At 48.5% G+C, this 18828-nt stretch overlaps 1 protein-coding gene across 1 annotated transcript in view; it reads right to left on the bottom strand.

The window, feature by feature from the left end:
- The window catches only part of ARMC9 (armadillo repeat containing 9), a 129824-nt gene that overhangs the window by 87120 nt on the left and 23876 nt on the right, over nt 1–18828 (bottom strand). The window contains exons 8-11 of the mRNA XM_007519445.3: nt 16129–16286; nt 14314–14412; nt 2075–2109; nt 826–937 (exon numbers count right to left, since the gene is read on the bottom strand). Coding sequence (XP_007519507.2) covers nt 826–937; nt 2075–2109; nt 14314–14412; nt 16129–16286 — 404 coding nt within the window. The remainder of the gene's footprint in view (nt 1–825; nt 938–2074; nt 2110–14313; nt 14413–16128; nt 16287–18828) is intronic.

Here is an 18828-nt window from a genome sequence, read left to right as displayed (position 1 = left end):
CACACGACACATGATTCCAAACTTGTGGTGCAGATTTGAGTCAGGATATTAGAAACCATGGAGTTAAGCCAGAGCTGAGCAGTACACTATTTTCATTCTCACTGAAATAAAATTTTGAGGGGGAGAGGGGAGAGAAATAGAGTGTAAAGCTTGGGAAACTCAAGCATGAGGTTCTGAGTTTGATTCTTGGCATTGCATTTTCCAAAGTGATACTCTGGTTCTCTGAACCCCACCTCTACCCCCTCAGTAAAATGGCTCCTTTTAAAAAAAGAAAGAGAAAAAAGTCATCTATGTCATGACCTGGGTTTGTGACTATTCATCTTAAATGAGTCAGTAAACATTTTGGGTTCTGTTTGTTTGTTTGTTTGCTTGTTTGTTTCAACTTCCAACAGTGAAATATGAACAGATCAAATCCATATAAACTAAAGGCTTTTGGGGTCTGTGGGAGTCTGTGAGGGTGTGGAGGTGTCTGAGACTCAAGAGCTTGAGAGCCACTGAGGATGGGAGAGGGGAATTAGTCTGTCCTTTCCTTAAATGCTGCTGACTGCGTTTTCCCCTTTGATGACTGCTCCTGTTGGTCTCTGAAAGTCAGGTTTCTGTGGGGGTGTGGTGTGGGGCCCCGTGATCTCACATTCCCACTTCTTCTGCTGCTGCTGCAAATGAGGCTCGTGACCGGTGCACCCCAGGCCTGAAAGGCTCACATCCAGCCACAGCCTGGACACCAACCAAGTGCAGCACCAGGAGTGTGTGCTGGGAAGCGGAAGCTGGTGCCCGTCTCCCTGCTGGTGGTGTGCAGCGGCAGAGCCTGCCAGGAAAGTTACGCACCCAGCGCAGAGCCTGCAGCAGGAAAGCTTTCAGGCGGTCGCTCCCCCAGAGCAGGTCCTTCTTCAGCTTCTCATAATCCAGCGAGGGCAGCAGGGGCACATCCTTTAATTTCCTACCAGGTTCAAAGAGAAAGGAAGGCATGGTCAGGAACCCCTGAGGCCCAAGCACCCCAGCCAGACTGTACTGAAAGAAGGGCCACCCTAGCTCCCTTTCTTTCCTGCCTGCTCCTGGAATTGGCTGGAGGCTTCCAGAAAGGCAGGGGTCCTAGCCCCCACCCCCAGTCTCACTAGCACAGCACAGCCTTTTCTGCTGTAGGGCTTGGGGTTCTGGGCAATGCTTGTCCTAACAGAGATTAAAAACCACTGCAGTCATAGTGAAAGCATCTAGAAGGCATGTGGCTCCCTGACAAATGCCTTGGTGAGTGCTGAGCACAGTCCCTAGACTCTGGGATCAAGCAGGTCCCAAGAACTCTCCTGTCAAACCTGTAGGCCCCCTGCAGCCTTCAGGAACTGAATGGAGTGTGAAAACAGACTACAGGTTAGAAAACAACTGCAGATAAATAAATATATATTAAATAAATATATATACATATATATATATATTTTTTTTTAAAAAAAAGGAGTTGGGCGGTAGTGCAGTGGGTTAAGCACAGGTGGCACAAAGCACAAGGACCGGCAGAAGGATCCCCATTTGAGCCCTGGCTCCCCACCTGCAGGGGAGTCGCTTCACAGGCGGTGAAGCAGGTCTGCAGGTGTCTATCTTTCTCTCTCCCTCTCTGTCTTCCCCTCCTCTCTCCATTTCTCTCTGTTCTATCCAACAACGACAATATCAACAATAATAACTACAACAATAAAACAATAAGGGCAACAAAAGAGAATAAATAAATATAATTTTAAAAAACTGCAGAGAACAGGGGCAGGGTTGCCTGGGAGACAGCTCATCCCTCACAGCGTGGGCTTGACCACACATAAGTCAGGCCTGGGCGTGTAGCACCAGGGACTGCACCACAGAGCTCAGCTGTGCAGAGGGGCACTCACAGAAGTCGCTCTGCATTCTGATTTCCCCCACAGCTGGTCTAGGACCAGGGAGTTGGCCTGAACTAGCACACAGAACCTGCATACCTGAGGCCCCAGAGGTCCCCAGATCCATTCCCCAGAACCACCACATGCCAGAGCTGAGTTGTGCATTGGTTTCTCGTAAAAATAAGTAAATATTTTGAGAATAATTATTCCTAAGAGTGAATACTTACACGGGGGCCAAGGAGGCTCTTAACATGGTTGAAGCCTGAAGAAGAGGGGGAGACAAAAGCAGACAGAGAGCATTAAACATCACTGGTGACACAGCAGCCAAGCCCAGTCTAGAGAATCTGTCAAGTTTGGGGCCCACCAGGACTCTTCCTACAGTAATCATACAGGATTTAAAAGTTAACTCAAACTCAAGTTAAGCAACAGGCTACTGGTGTATTTCTCAAACCACCTACCCTTGGCTTGCTGCTACTACATTCCACGTGGTGAAGCAAGGCTACAGGTGTCTCTCTGTCTCTTTCCCTCTCCATCTCTTCCTGCCCTCTCAGTTTCTCTCTGTCTATTCAATAATAAATAAATAATTTTTAAAAATCCCTAAACAAGGGGTTGAGAGATAGCTCACCTGGTAGAGTGTACACATGATTACACACAAAAACCTGGGTCTCAATCTCTGTCATCACATAGGAACACCATGCACAGCACCAAGGGGTGCTTCATGAATGATGGAGTGGTGCCATGGTGTCTCTCCTCCTCTCTGTCTCTCTTCTTCCCTCTCTGTCTCTTATCTGAAATTTAAAAAGAGGAAGGAAGGAAAGAAGGACCAATTTAACTGTCAGATGCTTGGAACCAAGCAGGAGTGAAGTCCTGGCACAAATAACTAAGTAATCCTGATCAAATGCCCCTCCCAGAAGCACTCAGAGGTGTCCCTGATATCACAAAGAGCACAAGTGGTGAAAATTATGTCATTATCATAGCTTCATTTAATTTATTTTTTGTTAATCAGTGTAGGGTTCAGCTCTGGCTTATGGTGGTGCTGAGGATTCAACCTGTGACCTTTGATAACTCAGACATGAAAGGCTTTTTGCATAATTATTATGCTATCTCCTCAGCCCTTATCAAATGTTTTTTTAAAAATTTTTTATTGGTGGATTAATGGTTTATAGTCAACAGTAAATACAATTGTTGGTACATGTGTAAAATTTCTCAGTTTTCTTTTTTTTTCAAAGATTTTATTTATTTATTAATGAGAAAGATAGGAGGAGAGAGAAAGAAGCAGACATCACTCTAGCACATGTGTTGCCAGAGATCGAACTCAGGACCTCATGCTTGAGAGTCCAAAGTTTTATCACTGCGCCATCTCCTGGACCACATTATCAAATGTTTTAATTGCCACCAGGATTATTGCCGAGGCTTGGTGCTGGCACTACAAACACACTGTTCACCACTTTTCTTTCTATTTTTTATTTGACAGGACAGAGAGAAATTGCGAGGGGAGGGAAGATAGGGAGAGAGAGATACCTGCAGACCTGCTTCACTGCTCATGAAGCAATTCACTTTGCAGGTGGGAAGCGGGGGTTTGAACCAGGATCCATGCACATAGTGTTATGTGTACTTAACCAGGTGTGCCACTGTCTGGCCCCCTTAAGATTTTCTCTTTGAGGTAAGGAGACAACTCACCCAGTAAAGCACACACCTCACCATGCACGAGAACCTGGGTTCAAACACCAAATCACGTGAGAGCACCAAGGGAGTCTCCAGTAGCAGCAGAGCAGTGTTACAGTGTCACTGTCTCTTTTTCCCTTTCTCTCTCCCTTTCTCCATTCTGTGAAATGAGTGAAGATGTGACCTGGAAGCAGCGGAATCACACTGTGTGAGACAGACAGACAGACAGACAGACACACACACACACACACTCCAAAGCCAAGCTGGCAGACAAACAGCATCTGTTTTCTTTCATCTCTGCAATAACAAAGCCCTAAAAAGTGAAACTGAAACACAGGTGGACACCCCCAACCCCTAGAGAAACAGGCCTGTATCTCAGACAGGCTAATATAACAAAGGACATTAAGACTTCGAGGACACAGAGACTCGGCCACCAAAGGCCCAGAGCAGCTCTGAGCTCCCTGCTCCCTGCTCTGGCCTGTTCCTCTTGTCACCCATTCCCGCTTGCCTCTATACCCCAGGGACTGCTTCTACAGGCCAGGAAGAAACAACTAGGAAGAAACCCACAAGGCAGAGAACTTTAAGCAGGCGAGAAGGCACACATGCAAAGCTACAGACCATATGGGAATCCATCCCAGTGGCAGACTTAGATGCAGTCCACTTTTGGAACCCAGTTTCCAAAACAATAATGCCGAGGGGGGACCAGGAGGAGGCACTTCATTCACTACACACACCTGCCAGAGTTTGTTTTCCCACCCTGGGGTACACCTGCAACCTTGAACTTCTGGTTCGGTGGAGCTGCAGTGCTGCAGACTCAGCTAGGCACTGTGACTTTGACCCCCTGGTCACTCATTACTCAGACCTGCTCAAGCACAGACCTGTGACCCAGGTCCTCAGGGAGAATCAAAATATAGTGGGAAGACAGAGGAAAGCACCCACAGTGATGGACCAAGACAGAAACCTGAAGAAATACCATGTTCAACAAAGCTATATACACTCCCTAAGGAAGAATTCAGAGCAACAGTCCTAATGATGTTCACCAAAATGAAGTGTTATGGAAAAAAACTTTTATGAAGCCAGAGACGTGTGGGAGATAATATGAAAGAAGTTATTATTAAAGTGGGGGCCGGGCAGTAATGCACCAGGTTAAGCGCACATAGTGCAAAGTGCAAGGAACGATGCAAGGATCCTGATTTGAGCCCCCGGCTCCTCACGTGTAGGAGGGTCGCTTCACAAGCAGTTAAGCAGATCTGCAGGTGTCTATCTTTCTTTCTCACTCTTTTTATTTTAAAGATTTTTTTATATTTATTTCCTTTTGTTTCCCTTGTTTTCTTATCGTTGTTGTAGTTACTGCTGTTGCTGTTATTGGATAAGATAGAGAGAAATGGAGAGAGGAGGGGAAGACAGAGACAGGGAGAGACCTGCAGACCTGCTTCACCGCTGTGTGCAAGCCCCTATCCCCACCTGCAGGGGGAAAGCTTCACAATCGATGAAGCAGTTCTGTAGGTATCTCTCTGTCTTCCACTCTATCTCCCCCTCCCTCTCAATATCTCTCTATCTCTATTCAGTAATAAATAAAAAATTAAAAAATAAAGGAAGAAAGAAAAGAACAGATAAGAAACTAAAACAAGTAAAGATAATTCACGGGAGTTGGGTGGTAACATACCAGTTGAGCGCACACATTACCATGTGCAAGACCCAGGTTCAAACCCCCACTCCCCACCTGCAGGGGGACATTTGGATGTTCTGAAAAATTCTACGAAGCTTCTAGAGCAGAAGCTTCTCTGAGTCTGTGGGTGATCCTGGGCTCCTGTCTCACCACTCTGGGGCAAGGTAAGGAAAAGCAGTAATACACACTGGGACTCCAGGGTCGGGGTGCTGGGACCTGGGAGTCCCTGTGACCAAGGCTGATGAGACAAATGAGCCTGGGATGGTAGAGGGCTGGGGCCTGAGAGCTGAGAGCTCTGGAGCACAGCAACCACTGCTAAGCAACAGGGAGTCAGAGGACCCGACGGACAAACAGTGAACAAGATATAACCACGAGGGTGATTCCAGCTGGCATGTGAGTGAGGGATCAGGAAGATGAGATTTGAAACCCAGGCAGGAAACAGTGCAGGGCAGTCTTGTCAGGCTTGGATAGAGCATGGGGCAGGAACAATGAAAAGCCAGATCAGACCCCCCCCCCCCCCGACACTGCTCGAAGAGGAGCCCTGATGGTTCCGGTTGCCCCGACCTCTGGTCCTCAAGACGAAACAGGAGGGGAACTTATCTGCAAGCAAGGAAGCAGGACACAGACCTGCAGTGGGGAGAAGACCCCTGAGTTTGGGACCTGAGACCAAGGTGGGACCTTAGGGTGGTATCTCGTGCTCAGATTATTAGTGTCAACTGAGGAAGGTAGCAGGCAGCTTGAGGTGGCAAGGGTGAGAGTCTGCAAGTCCTCCTCTCTCCTTTTTTTAATTAACAAATAAAACTTTAAAAAAAATTTTTTTATTTATTTTCCCTTTTGTTGCCCTTGTTTTTTTAATTGTTGTGGCTATTATTACTGTTGTTATTGATGTCGCTGTTGTTGGATAGGACAGAGAGAAAATGGACAGAGGAGGGGAAGACAGAGAGGGGGGCGAGAAAGATAGACACCTATAGACCTGCTTCACTGCCTATGAAGTGACTCCTCTGAAAGTGGGGAGCTAGGGGCTCGAACCAGGATCCTTACGCCGGTCCTTGTGCTTGGCACCACATGCGCTTAACCTGCTGCGCTACCACAGACTCCCAATAAATAAAACTTTAAAAATAAATACATAAGGCTGGGGAGACAGCATAATGGTTATGTAAAAGACTTTTGTGTCCCTTCCATGTACATAGCCCAGGTTTAAGCCCTGGTACCACGTAGAGAGACAGCACCAGTGCTGTGGTGTCTCTGGCTCTCCATCTGGATGAAAAAGTGGCCCAGTGCAGTGAAACAGTGTATATGTGAAGCCCCAACTCTGAAACAAACAAACAAACAAACAAATAAATAGGCACTACTATGATGCATGAACTGTAAAAAAAAAAAAGACTTTTGTGCCAGAGGCTCTGAGGTCCCAGATTCAGTCCCCAGCATTACAATAAACCAGAGCTGAGTAGAGTTCAGGTCTCTCTCATTAAAAAAATAAATAAATAGGGAGTCGGGCGGTAGCTCAGCTGGTTAAGTGCAGGTGGCACAAAGCGCAAGGACTGACGGAAGGATCCCGGTTTGAGCCCCCGGCTCCCCACCTGCAGGGGAGTCGCTTCACAGGCAGTGAAGCAGGTCTGCAGGTGTCTATCTTTCTCTCCCCCTCTGTCTTCCCCTCCTCTCTCCATTTCTCTCTGTCCTATCTAACAACATCAATAACAACAACAATAATAACTACAACAATAAAGCAACAAGGGCAACAAAAGGGAATAAATAAATATTTTAAGTAAATAAATAAAAATTTTTTAAAAACAAATAAAAATAAATACATGCTAAAAGGACACAGAAGGTAGCACAGAAGGTGCTGTGGTGAATAAAATATTAGACTTGCATGCATGAGGTCCTGAGTTCCATCCCTAGCACTATATGTGCTATGGGCTCCTGCTTTCATTACTAAATCTGTAAAAAAATAAAAGGACAGGATAGAGGAGATAGCACAATGGTTATGCAAAGAGACCTTCATGCCTGAGGCTTTGAAGTCTCAGGTTCAATCCCCCACACCACCATAAATCAGAGCTGAGCAATGCTCTGGTAAAAAAAAATTAAATTAAAAAATAATAATAATAATAAATAAATGGCACAGAAGTCTCTCAAAATGTAGTTGAGATGATTAAGAAATTATATATCATTATGTTAAAAGTTGTGTATAATTGTTAAAATATATAAAAGAATTAAAAGTGAATTTAATTAAAAAAAGAAATTATTTAAGTAGTTAGATGTGTATACTCACACACATAATTATATCTTTTTTTTTTTTTCCTCCTCCAGGGTTATTGCTGGGCTCGGTGCCTGCACCATGAATCCACCACTCCTGGAGGCCATTTTTTTCCCCTTTTTGTTGCCCTTGTAGCTTCGTTGTGGTCATTATTATTGCCCTTGTTGACACAATTCATTGTTGGATAGGACAGAGAGAAATGGAGAGAGGAGGGGAAGACAGAGAAGGGGAGAGAAAGATAGACACCTGCAGACCTGTTTCACCGCCTGTGAAGCGACTCCCCTGCAGGTGGGGAGCCGGGGGCTCGAACCGGGATCCTTACGCCGGTCCCTGCGCTTTGTGCCACATGCGCTTAACCCACTGCGCCACCGCCCGACCCCCACATAATTATATCTTATTTCTGTCTACTATCACATTCTGGAAGGATGCACATGAAACAGATTTCTGTGGGAGAAGGGGAGATGGACTGAGTGTGAGAGAGGGCAGGGGGGATGGACTGAGTGTGAGAGAGGGCAGGGGGGATGGACTGAGTGTGAGAGAGGGTAGGGGGGATGGACTGAGTGTGAGAGAGGATGGGGGGTGATAGACTGAGTGTGAGAGAGGATGGGGGGATGGACTGAGTGTGAGAGGATGGGGGATGGACTGAGTGTGAGAGAGGATGGGGGGATGGACTGAGTGTGAGAGAGGGCAGGGGGGATGGACTGAGTGTGAGAGAGGATGGGGGGTGATAGACTGAGTGTGAGAGAGGATGGGGGGATGGACTGAGTGTGAGAGAGGGCAGGGGGGATGGACTGAGTGTGAGAGAGGATGGGGGGTGATAGACTGAGTGTGAGAGAGGATGGGGGGATGGACTGAGTGTGAGAGAGGGCAGGGGGGATGGACTGAGTGTGAGAGAGGATGGGGGGTGATAGACTGAGTGTGAGAGAGGATGGGGGGATGGACTGAGTGTGAGAGGATGGGGGATGGACTGAGTGTGAGAGAGGGCAGGGGGGGTGGACTGAGTGTGAGAGAGGATGGGGGAGGGGATGGACTGAGTGTGAGAGAGAGCAGGGGGATAGACTGGGTGTGAGAGAGGACAGGTGGGGGATGGACTGAGTGTGAGAGGACAGGGGAGATGGACTGAGTGTGGCGGGGGGGGGGGATGGACTGAGTGTGAGAGAGGATGGGGGGGTGATAGACTGAGTGTGAGAGAGGATGGGGGAGGGGATGGACTGAGTGTGAGAAAGGACAGGGGAAATGGACTGAGTGTGAGAAAGGACAGGGGAAATGGACTGAGTGTGAGAGGGCAGGGGTTGGGGCTTTGCTGCACTTCTTTCTAGCTCACACAGGTTTGTTCATTACTTGGAGAATCTCAGGAAACAGGCCTCCCCCTTGTGGCCTGAAAAAGCAGGGGCCTTCTTTGCTCCTCTCTGGACACCTGGATTCTCCACCTCTTAGCAAATGCCCGGTGGGAAGGCCGAGGCCTGTTCTGGAGGCCCCTGCTGTCTAGAGGAGACCGGCCTGGAGGGGTCTCTCCAGAAAAGCCAATCCTGTCACTCTCAATCTCAAACTCCAAGGCTCAGTGCCAGCTCTGGCTACCCACCTGGGCAGGTAGGGCCCTTCCCAATATGATCTCCCTAGCACCCACAGAGGGGGTCAACTAGGCACCCCTCCCTGCTGCCTTTCCTGACACTCCTGCCAACCAGCCAACCGGCTCTGCTCTGTGCTGTCCCCACCTGGTGGTGGTGGGTATATGAAGGGTGGGCCTTGGCCAAAGCTGCCCTTGACCTGGTCCTGGGGACCTCTCTCTAATTCCAGGGCATGAAAGCGAGAAACCCAGCTGCCTGCAAACAAAACCCACATCCTCCACATGAGCCCTGTGGGTAGCGATGGCAATCTCTCAGCTCCTTTCTGTTCGGCTCCGTGGAGCCCGTTCTCAGCCGGTTCAGAACTCAAAAGGAAGGCAGAGGGCTCTTTGGGAGCCCTTTTCAAGCGTCTAGAGAGAACAGGGTTGCAGGAGGCTGGATTCTTAACAGCCAGATCTAAGACCAGTATCGAATGTTCTAGACTGGACAGACAGCAGTGGTCTTGTTGTGAGGGCTCTGGCAGAGCTGCTTTCAGAGTCCAGAGAACCATGTGGGCTTCCCCATGGAGCAGCTACAGTGGACCACAAAGGAGAATAGGCTGCAGTGAGCACCCCCTGCCCCGATAAAACCCTCCTCCTGAAGACGAGGCACCAGGGGAGTGAATCCCTCAGAGACCAGAAAAGTGCAGCCCGGCAGGTGACACACAGGCTAAAATGATGGACTGAAAACACAAGGTCTGGAGCTCAATCTTGGGCACCACAAGTGCCACACTGATGCTCTGGTTCTCTCTCTCCCCTAAATTAATAAATAAGCTTTAAAGGGAAAACAAAATATAAAGGCGATCTTTTCCTCCTTCCAGACCCTAATTCTATCAGTTCAGCCACAAATCATTATTATCGCTGTCTCCTCATACCCCTTTGCACTTTACGAATCTGCTATCACACACCCGCCACAAGGCATGCCACGTCCACACTGATAATCCTTTATGTGCCCACAGTGCCTCCCCAGCTACCTGTGGGCATCTTGCAGAGAAACCTATGAGGTACAATGGCAGCGCATGCAGCTCTCTCACCTCTGCCTAAGCCAGCAACTCAGTAGCAGGGAGCAGGCTGTGAGCTAAGGTGACCAAGCCCACCCGCCATCCCTCCCGGCTTCTCAGGCTTCGGCCTGTGCTCAGTGCTACTACAGCACCAGTCCTGGGACAAATGATGTGCGTGGGGTCAAATACCAGATACTTCAGAGGTGGCTCAGCAGGCCTTGAGTCCAGTCCCTAACGCCACATGCGAGCACGGTGATCAGCACTGCTGGGAGCACCATCAATGGTGGTAGGTGCTTTAGTGCCCGCCCCCCCCCCCCAAAAGTGTACAGAATAAAAACTTGAGCTGGGGAGGGCGCTCAGCAGTGTCACACACGTCTTTAGTCCACTAGCATCACATCAGAACAAAGCAGACAAACTATGCTGTGTCCCTGTGCCTCTCTGCTGTTTTCTGCTGCTGCTGGGGCTCTGAGCCTGTGATTTCACTGCTCCTGGTCACTTTTATTTCCTTTCAGTACAGATAGAGACAGAGACAGAGAGGGAGGGAGAGAGACCCTGTGCATGGTGTTCCCATGAGGTTCTGTAGGTTCCAATTTGGGTTCTCAAGCACCATAAAGTGTGTGCTCCAGGGGGTGAGCTACTTCCTGCACCCCCACCTTTTACATTAAAATAAGGAGGGCTTTGTGATTCTTTTTTTTTTTTTTTTTTGCCTCCAGGGCTCTCCCAGCCTACACCACAAATCCACTACTCCTAGAGGCTAGTTTTTCCCCTTTCGTTGCCCTTGTTGTTTTATTATTGTTATTATTGATATCATTGTTGTTGGATAGGACAGAGAGAAATGGAGAGAGGAGGGGAGACAAAGAGGGAGAGAGAAAGATAGACACCTGCAGACCTGCTTCACTGCCTGTGAAGAGACGCCCCTGCAGGTGGGGAGCTGGGGGCTTGAACTGGGATCCTTATGCTGGTCCTTGCGTTTTGCACCATGTGTGCTTAACCTGTTGCACTACCGCCCGATCCCCCCACTTTTTTTAAATGTCCACCATGGTCTTGCACATGTGTGATTCCACTGTTTCCAGAGGACCTTTCAGTTTTTTCTGCTTCACACACAGAGACAGAGAGGGAGAGAAAAGGAGAAAGAACAATAGACAGGGATACCATGACACTGCTCTAGCATTCGGGGAGGTTCCCCTACGCCTTGCAATGTTGATCCATTTGGTGCTGGAACATGAACCCAGGACACCACCCACAGCTGCCATGTATGCTAGATGCAGCCCTCTGCCAACAGAAAAGGAAGTGGCAGCATTTTTGTGTGCACAGAGAGGGCAGGCAGGGCTTGACGGCACAAGCTGGAGGACACCAGGAGTCACCTTGTTCAGGAGTAACTGAGCAGGGTGTGCAGAGGGAGAAGGCCCATCACCCAAGCCTGACAGTGTAGCCTCAAGCTGTAAGCTTGTGACACACTGTGCAGGTGACACACAACCTTCTCAAGGATGTGGCCACTGAAGGATGTGGTCAAGGTAGGATGTGGTTGACGTCATGCTTGTCAGTCTGTACCCCAGGAACAGTCCCCAGGTCCTGGCCCTGGAGGGAGAAAGTGACAGCTGTCTAACCTCCCAGTCTTTGTGGGTACTGAAACCTGGCTTTAAATTGTCAAACGCTGACTTGGAAAAGGTTCACTGAAGGCACTTAGGGACATCAGAGTAGCCGAGAGGGGTGGAGTGGCAGATGTCTCATGGGAACTGCCCTGTTTGCAAGTGCAGAATAAGTGTCGTGCTGCCGTCCCGTTGGCCGCTGCCCTGCCAGCTCCCCTGCCAGCTCCCCACCACCACCACTCTGGGGAACTGTCTTCTAGCTACTAGATCTCAAATATACTTACTTCTTTCTTTCTTTCTTTCTTTCTTTCTTTCTTTCTTTCTTTCTTTCTTTCTTTCCTTTCTCTCTTTTTTTTTGCCTCTAGGGTTATTTCTGGGGCTCAGTGTCTGCATTACGAAACCACTACTCCATTTTTCCCATTTTGTTGCCCTTGTTGTTGTCACTATTATTGTTGTCATTGGTGTTGTTGAATAGGAGAGAGAAATGGAGAGAGGAGGGGAAGACAGAGAGGGGGAGAGAAAGCTAGACACCTGCAGACCTGCTTCACTGCCTGTGAATCGACCCCCTGCAGATGGAGAGCCAGGGGCTCGAACTGGGATCCTTATGCTGGTCCTTGTGCTTTGCGCCATGTGAGCTTAACCCAGTGCGCTACCACCAGAGCCTCCTCTTTTCTTTTAAATCTTTTTATTATTATTATTATCTTTATTAATTGGGTAGAGACAGCCAGACATCGAGAGGGTAGGAGAAGATAAAGAGACAGAGAGACACTTGCAGTATTGCTTTACCACTCGCAAAGCTTTCCCCCTGCAAGAGGGGACCAGGGGCTCAGACCCAAGTCCTTATACACTGTATCGTGTACTCAACCAGGTGCAGCCTCCCACACCACTCTTTTTTTTCTGGGATGACATTCTGACTCCTGAATGTTATTTTCTCCTGTTCTTTCCTTTCTCTGGTTCTGTACATGTAGATATGTCTGTCTGTATGTATACACATACATATGTATATTTATACATACATATATATTTATTTAAGGTTTCTGGGAGCCACATGGTGTCACACCCAGATGAGGCCACGTGTTATCATGCCCAAGGACTTGAGTTTGAGCCTCAGCTTCCTACCTGCAGGGGAGATGCCTCACTAGTAATGAAGCAGGTCTGAAGGTATCTCTCTTTTTCTATCCCTCTCTATCACCCCTTCCCCTCTCAATTCCTCTCTGTCCGATCAAATAAAATAGAAAGGGGGAGAAAAAAAAAGTCGGGATCAGTGGATTCTTAGTGCTGGAACCAAGCCCAAGCAATAACCCTAGTGGCAGAAAAGAAAAATGGATAAAGTAAATTTAATTTAAAAAGCAGTAATACCGGGGCCAGGTGGTGGCGCACCTGGTTAAGCGCACATATTATAGTGCGCAAGGACCTGGGGTCAAGCCCCTGGTCCCCACCTGCAGGGGGAAAGCTTCATGAGAGGTGAAGCAGGGCTGCAGGTGTCTCTCTGTCTCTCTCCCTATCACCCTCTTCCCTCTCGATTTTTGCCTGTCTCTATCTAATAAAGATAATTAAAAAAAAAGATGTTCACATTTTTTTTAAAAAAGCAGTAATACCTTTAAAAACCTCAATCCTGGGAGTCGGGTGGTAGCACAGAAGGGTTAAGCGCACATGGCGCAAAGTGCAAGGACAGGCGTAAGAATCTCGGTTTGAGGCCCTGGCTCCCCACCTGCAAGGGAGTCGCTTCACAAGTGGTGAAGCAGGTCTACAGGTGTCTATCTTTCTCCCCCCCCCTCTGTCTTCCCCTCCTATCTCCATTTTTTCTCTGTCCTATCCAACAATGATGACATTAATAACAACAATACAACAACAAGGGCAACAAAAGGGAAAACAAATATTTTTTAAAAATAACCTCAAGCCTATCTTTAAAAGAATAAGTCTGTTGGCAATAAAAAATAATAATTAAAGAAAAAGGTTTTGGGGGGCAGGTGGTAGTGCACGGGGTTAAGCACACATGGAGCAAAGCATAAGAACCTGTTCAAGGATCCTGGGCCAAGCACACAGTTCCCACCTGCGGGGGGAGGGGGGGGGTCAGTTCATAAGCGGTGAAGCAGGTCTGCAGGTGTCTATCTTTCTCTCCCACTCTTTGTCTTCCCCTCCTCTCTCTACTTCTATCTGCCCTATCCAACAATAGCAACAAAATGAGAAAAATGGCCTCCAGGAGTGGTGGATTCATGGTGCAGGCACCAAGCCCCAGCAATAACCCTAGAGGCAAAAAAAAATAAAAAAGATTTATGAGAACCAGAGCATTACTCTGGTACATTCAATGCTGTGGATCAAAATGAGGACCCTATGCTTGAAAGCCTAATGTTGTATTCACTGCACTACCTCCTGGGCCGCTATCTATCTTTGTATTTTATTTTATTTCTGCCACCAGGACTTCACACCTGCACAATGCCAATGCTCCCAGTGGACTCTTCCTTCCTTCTTCCCTAGCCCCTTTCTTTTTTCCAGATAGAGGGTGAAAAACAGAAGCAGTGAGGGAGAGAAGACACCACAGCACCACTGCACTACTCGTGAAGCTTCCTCCCTCTTTGCACAGTGCTCCTAGGTGGTGCTGGGGCAGGGGGAGGGGGGCTTGAGCCCAGTCCTTGCGCATGGTGAAGTGTGTCCTCCACCTACTGTTCATAACAGGAGCCTCACCGTCCCAGGCCTCGTGAAGTCCACGCTGTGAGCCAGGCTGGGCCGCATCTGGTTGCTGAAGAGGCGAACACACACGCTTTGGAGGTACTCTGGGGTGATCTGCCAAGAGGACAGGAGGACCTTCTGAATGTCTCCCTGGAACAGGCACCCCCTACCCATCCCCCCGCAGTCATCAGAGCTGCCCCTCCAGTCTCCTGACAGGCTCAGAAGGGACACTGTGCTTTAACATGGGGACTGCTGGGAGTTAAAGTGAGAAGCCCAACAGAAAAGACTACACAGCACTCAGGTCTGATCTTAAACAGTGTGTGGAAAACCACATATTTCCACATGAATCACTCCTGCTGTGGTAAGGGAAACTGAGCATAATCATTTTGTTCATTCAAGCAAGGTGGAAAGAGTGCTGGACTTAGAATCTGGAGGTCTGGGGGTCAGGAGATAGCTCATCTGGTAGAGCTCTTGCCTTTCCAATAGGCCTTGGGTCTGTGCTCCAGCACTGTGGGCAGCATCATGGACAGTACGGGGCGGGGGAGGATGACTCTAAGTGATGGCACACTGCTGGGGTCTCAGGCATGGGGCTCTGAGTTCATTCCCCAGTGCTGCATTAAACAAACAACAACAACAACAACAAAAATACATACAAAAATCTGGGTTCACGCCCACACCAAGTGTGCTTCCTGCCTTCCTGACCTTCAGGTGGCCATACTGGAGACGGAAAGTAGGGACTCTCCGAGGCACAGGTGTGGGCCAGGGGGAGGCTGGCCTGCCACTTTCTTGAAACCCCCCTCTCTCAGCACCTGCTGCCCCTCAGGATCACTGCACCGTGTTTATGGGGGCAGTCCCTGAAATGCTCCCTTTTCGTTTATAGTTGTTTTTATAGAGACAGCACACACTCACTCAAAACATGCGAGTGGCGACAGGGAGATGACTCAGTAGGTGCCGTTCATGTATGAGGCCCCAGGTTCTAACCCAGGCATCATGAGGGAGCACCGTCCATGGACAGCGAAGTGGTATCTCTCCCTCTCTCTTTCTCAAAATATAGAACAAACACTGGGCCAGGGAGAAAATAGTAACTCCTGCACAGCAATTTTTTTAAAGAGGGTACTATTAGATTAACAGAGTTGGGAAATGTCACTGAAGACAAAATCAAGATATGAATAGCTGGGCTGGGAGAGCAGCTCAAGTGGTAGGTACGGGACTTTCATGAGGTTCTTGGTGGTTTGATTCCTGGTACCGCCTGGCATCTCTCTCTCCTCTCCTTCATGTGAATCTCTCTCTCATATGCAAGAAAATAAAATCTAAAAAAAAAAAAGGCAGGTGGGGAAATAACACACTAAACAAACAAGCTCTTATGCCTAAGGTTCCAAGGTCTTAGGTTCAGTCCCTGGCATCATCACAAACCAGACCTGAGCAGTGCAATGGTAAAACAAAATGAGGGGAAAAAAGACTACGCACAACCCAGATTTGAACCCAGGTCCTCCCACAGTGAAAGGGCTTTGGTGCTGTGATCTCTTCCACTCTCTCTGCTTCTATATTAAATAATAACAATAATAATAATAGCATGAACTCCTGTAGCCTTCCATACACCAGCTGGGAGTGTGTCCCCCCACTTTGACACCTTCTGCAATTTCTGGTTGCTGGTTTAACCTGTGCTGATGTGCAGACTACGGAATGATGTCATGGCAGAGAGGGAAAATGGCTGGAGGCAGGCCAGCAGCTGGCAGAGGGCACACCACAGCAGCCCAGCCTCGTCACGGAACAGTCCCTGCCTCTGACACTTCCCCCGGCAGACACTGGAGCTGGCAGGGCCCACCTTACCATCTTGCCGCTGACCGTTGCCTCCAGTGAGTCCACCAGCTCGGCTGTGACCCCAATGAGGTTGTGGTAGTCGGCCTGGATCTTGTTGTAACGCTTCAGGTATGTCATGGCCCTGCGCTCAGCTTCCACCAGCTGCTGGTGGAGCTGCTGGAGCGAATCTGGGAAGATGATGGCCATTAGAACACACCCCAGGCAGGAGGTGGCACAGAGGCAGGGCACCAGACTTGCATACCAGAGGACCCAGGTTCAATCCCCAGCACTGTCATACCCAGAGCTGAGCTCTGTCCTCTCTCAAATGAAAACATCTTTTCAAAGCATTTCTTCTCAAAATAATGAAACAAGATCCAAAAGTAACAACATAAAGAACTCCGTAAAAATTCTTCTCCAGGGAGTGAGTGCCCCTGAGCACAGTCAGAACACGCTTCTGTTAAAAGTGAACTTGGCTATTTGTGCCTGACACGTCTATTTCATAGCACAGGGAAGCACAAGTTGATGCTTTGTCATCAGAATGTCAGTTCCTTGCCTCTGGTCATCTAACTGAACTGCCACTGGCTTTCTGGCAAAATCTGTTCCTTGACTGAGCCCCATGGAATTGTTAACTCCGTGCATGAGACAAACTCCACATCCCGAACAGCCGGCTCACAAAGTGGGCCTTTCCCCTCTACTTGTCCTGGAAGCTATTTGGGGACAATTCCTATCTGCAGGACATCTCCCTGTATCTGTTTGTCAGATATATTAAAGAGAGGGAGAGATATCAGAGTACTGCTCAGCTCTGGCATTAGGTGGTGGGAGGTCCTATGTTTGATCCCCAGCACTGGATGTACCCGAGTGATGCTTTAGTTCTCTCTCCTTAATACGTTGTTTTTCCCTTTTGCCTCCACTCCAGGGTTATTGCTGGGGCTCAGTGTAGGCACTACAAATCCACTGCTCCTGGCAACCATTTTTTTTTTTTTAAACCAGAGCACTGTTCAGCTCTGGATGATGGTGGAGCAGGGAATTGAACCAGGGACTGGAATTGGAACCTCAGGCATTAGAGTCTGTTTGCACAGCCATTATGCTATCTAACCCACCCCATTTTTTCCATTTTATTGGGTAGAACAGAGAGAAATCGAGAGAGGGAGAGGTAGAGAGGAAGAAAGACACTTGTAGACCTGCTTCACGACTTGTGAAGCATCCCCCCAGCAGGTGAAGAGCGCAGGGCCCAAACCTGGATTCTTGCACAGGTTCTTGTGCTGTGTACTATGAGCACTTAGCTGGGTGTGCCACTGCCCAGCACCCTTAATAAATCTCTACAAAAAGCCTGGTTTCAACCCTGTGGCTTCAGGCATGCAAATCTTCTATGATCTACCATGTTGTCTCCCTGGCCCATTCCTCATCTTGAGTAAGCATTGGGACTGCTGGGCTGCTGCTGGGGAACCCTAGTGTCCAGGATGAGGGGGCTCCAGGGGCTGGCTCTGCCAGTGGGATAAAGGAAGTATGGCCCCACCAGGTGGCCTAGACTGGTTCTAGGGTTCTTGTCTGGGAATCTCCACCCCCAGGGGTTGCACTCTATGGTCAAGTGACCTTGAGCACAACTGGCTGGGTGACCCTCTCTCAGGGTCAACATCCCTCTGTCCATCCCACTGCCCCTTCCTCTGGAGGCTCATGTATCAGTTGTGAGGAGACAGTTCTCCTTCAAACCCACCTGAACTCACTGTTGGCCAGACTCAGGAACTGTGGGGTATTTAGTGTTCGTTTTAGAAGACACTTCAGGAGCCAAAGAGGTGGCTCAACAGGGAGAGCATATGCTTTGTTATGTACACAGTCCAAATGTGAGTCCTGGGACCACAGAGGAGTGCTACAGCACTGGGGAAAGCTCTTTCTAACTCTGAATGGGGGGAAAGTTGGCCCAGAAATGGTGAAATCATGTATACCCAGATTCCTGGCTCAGAAGAGAAAATGCAGCATCTTTTGCCATTGGGGTTATCTTGGGGGTGGGGGTGGGAGTCATGCCTGTACAACTCCACTGCTGTCTGGCAGCCATTTTTCACTTTGTCTTGATAGAGGCTGAGAGGCAGAGGAGACACACCAACAGAACTGCTAGTGAAGTTACCTCCTGCAGGTGAGACCAGAGCCTTGAACACAGTCCTCATACACAATAACATATGCTCTCTAGTGAGTGAGTAACTAACTATCTGGCCCCCCAGAGAGATTTTTAAAATACAGACCTAGAAGGGCTGGGTGGTGGAGCACCTGGTTGGACACCCATGTTATAGTGCACTAGGACCTGGGTTTGAGCCCCTGGTCCCCTACCACTGGGGGAAAGCTTTGTGAGTGGTGAAGCAGGGCTGCAGGTGTCTCACTTTCTCCTTCTGTCTCCCCCTACCCTCTTGGTTTCTGGCTGTCTCTATCCAATAAAGATAACAAACAAACAAAACTATATATATATATTCAAATCTGTAGTTTCTTCCAAGGTAGCCTGGAGTAAGATATCCAACCTCTCCGATTCTCATTTAATCTGTGAAATGGGGAAATGAGAGTGACCTTGAGGGGCTCCTGTGAGGATTAAATGGACACATGTAATAGATAAGCACAATTTGGGCCCACAGCTCCATTAAGTGTAGCTGTATTATTTCACTTCACAGAAAGGGATCAAAGGTTTTCTATATTTGTAACATGTGCACTCAACCAGGTGTACCACTAGCCAGCCACTAGTTTGAA

Source organism: Erinaceus europaeus, chromosome 7 (assembly GCF_950295315.1).
Source record: "Erinaceus europaeus chromosome 7, mEriEur2.1, whole genome shotgun sequence".
Classification (NCBI taxonomy): Eukaryota; Metazoa; Chordata; class Mammalia; order Eulipotyphla; family Erinaceidae; genus Erinaceus; species Erinaceus europaeus.
Note: the sequence above shows the minus strand (reverse complement) of the source record. Positions and strands in the feature narration are given on the sequence as shown.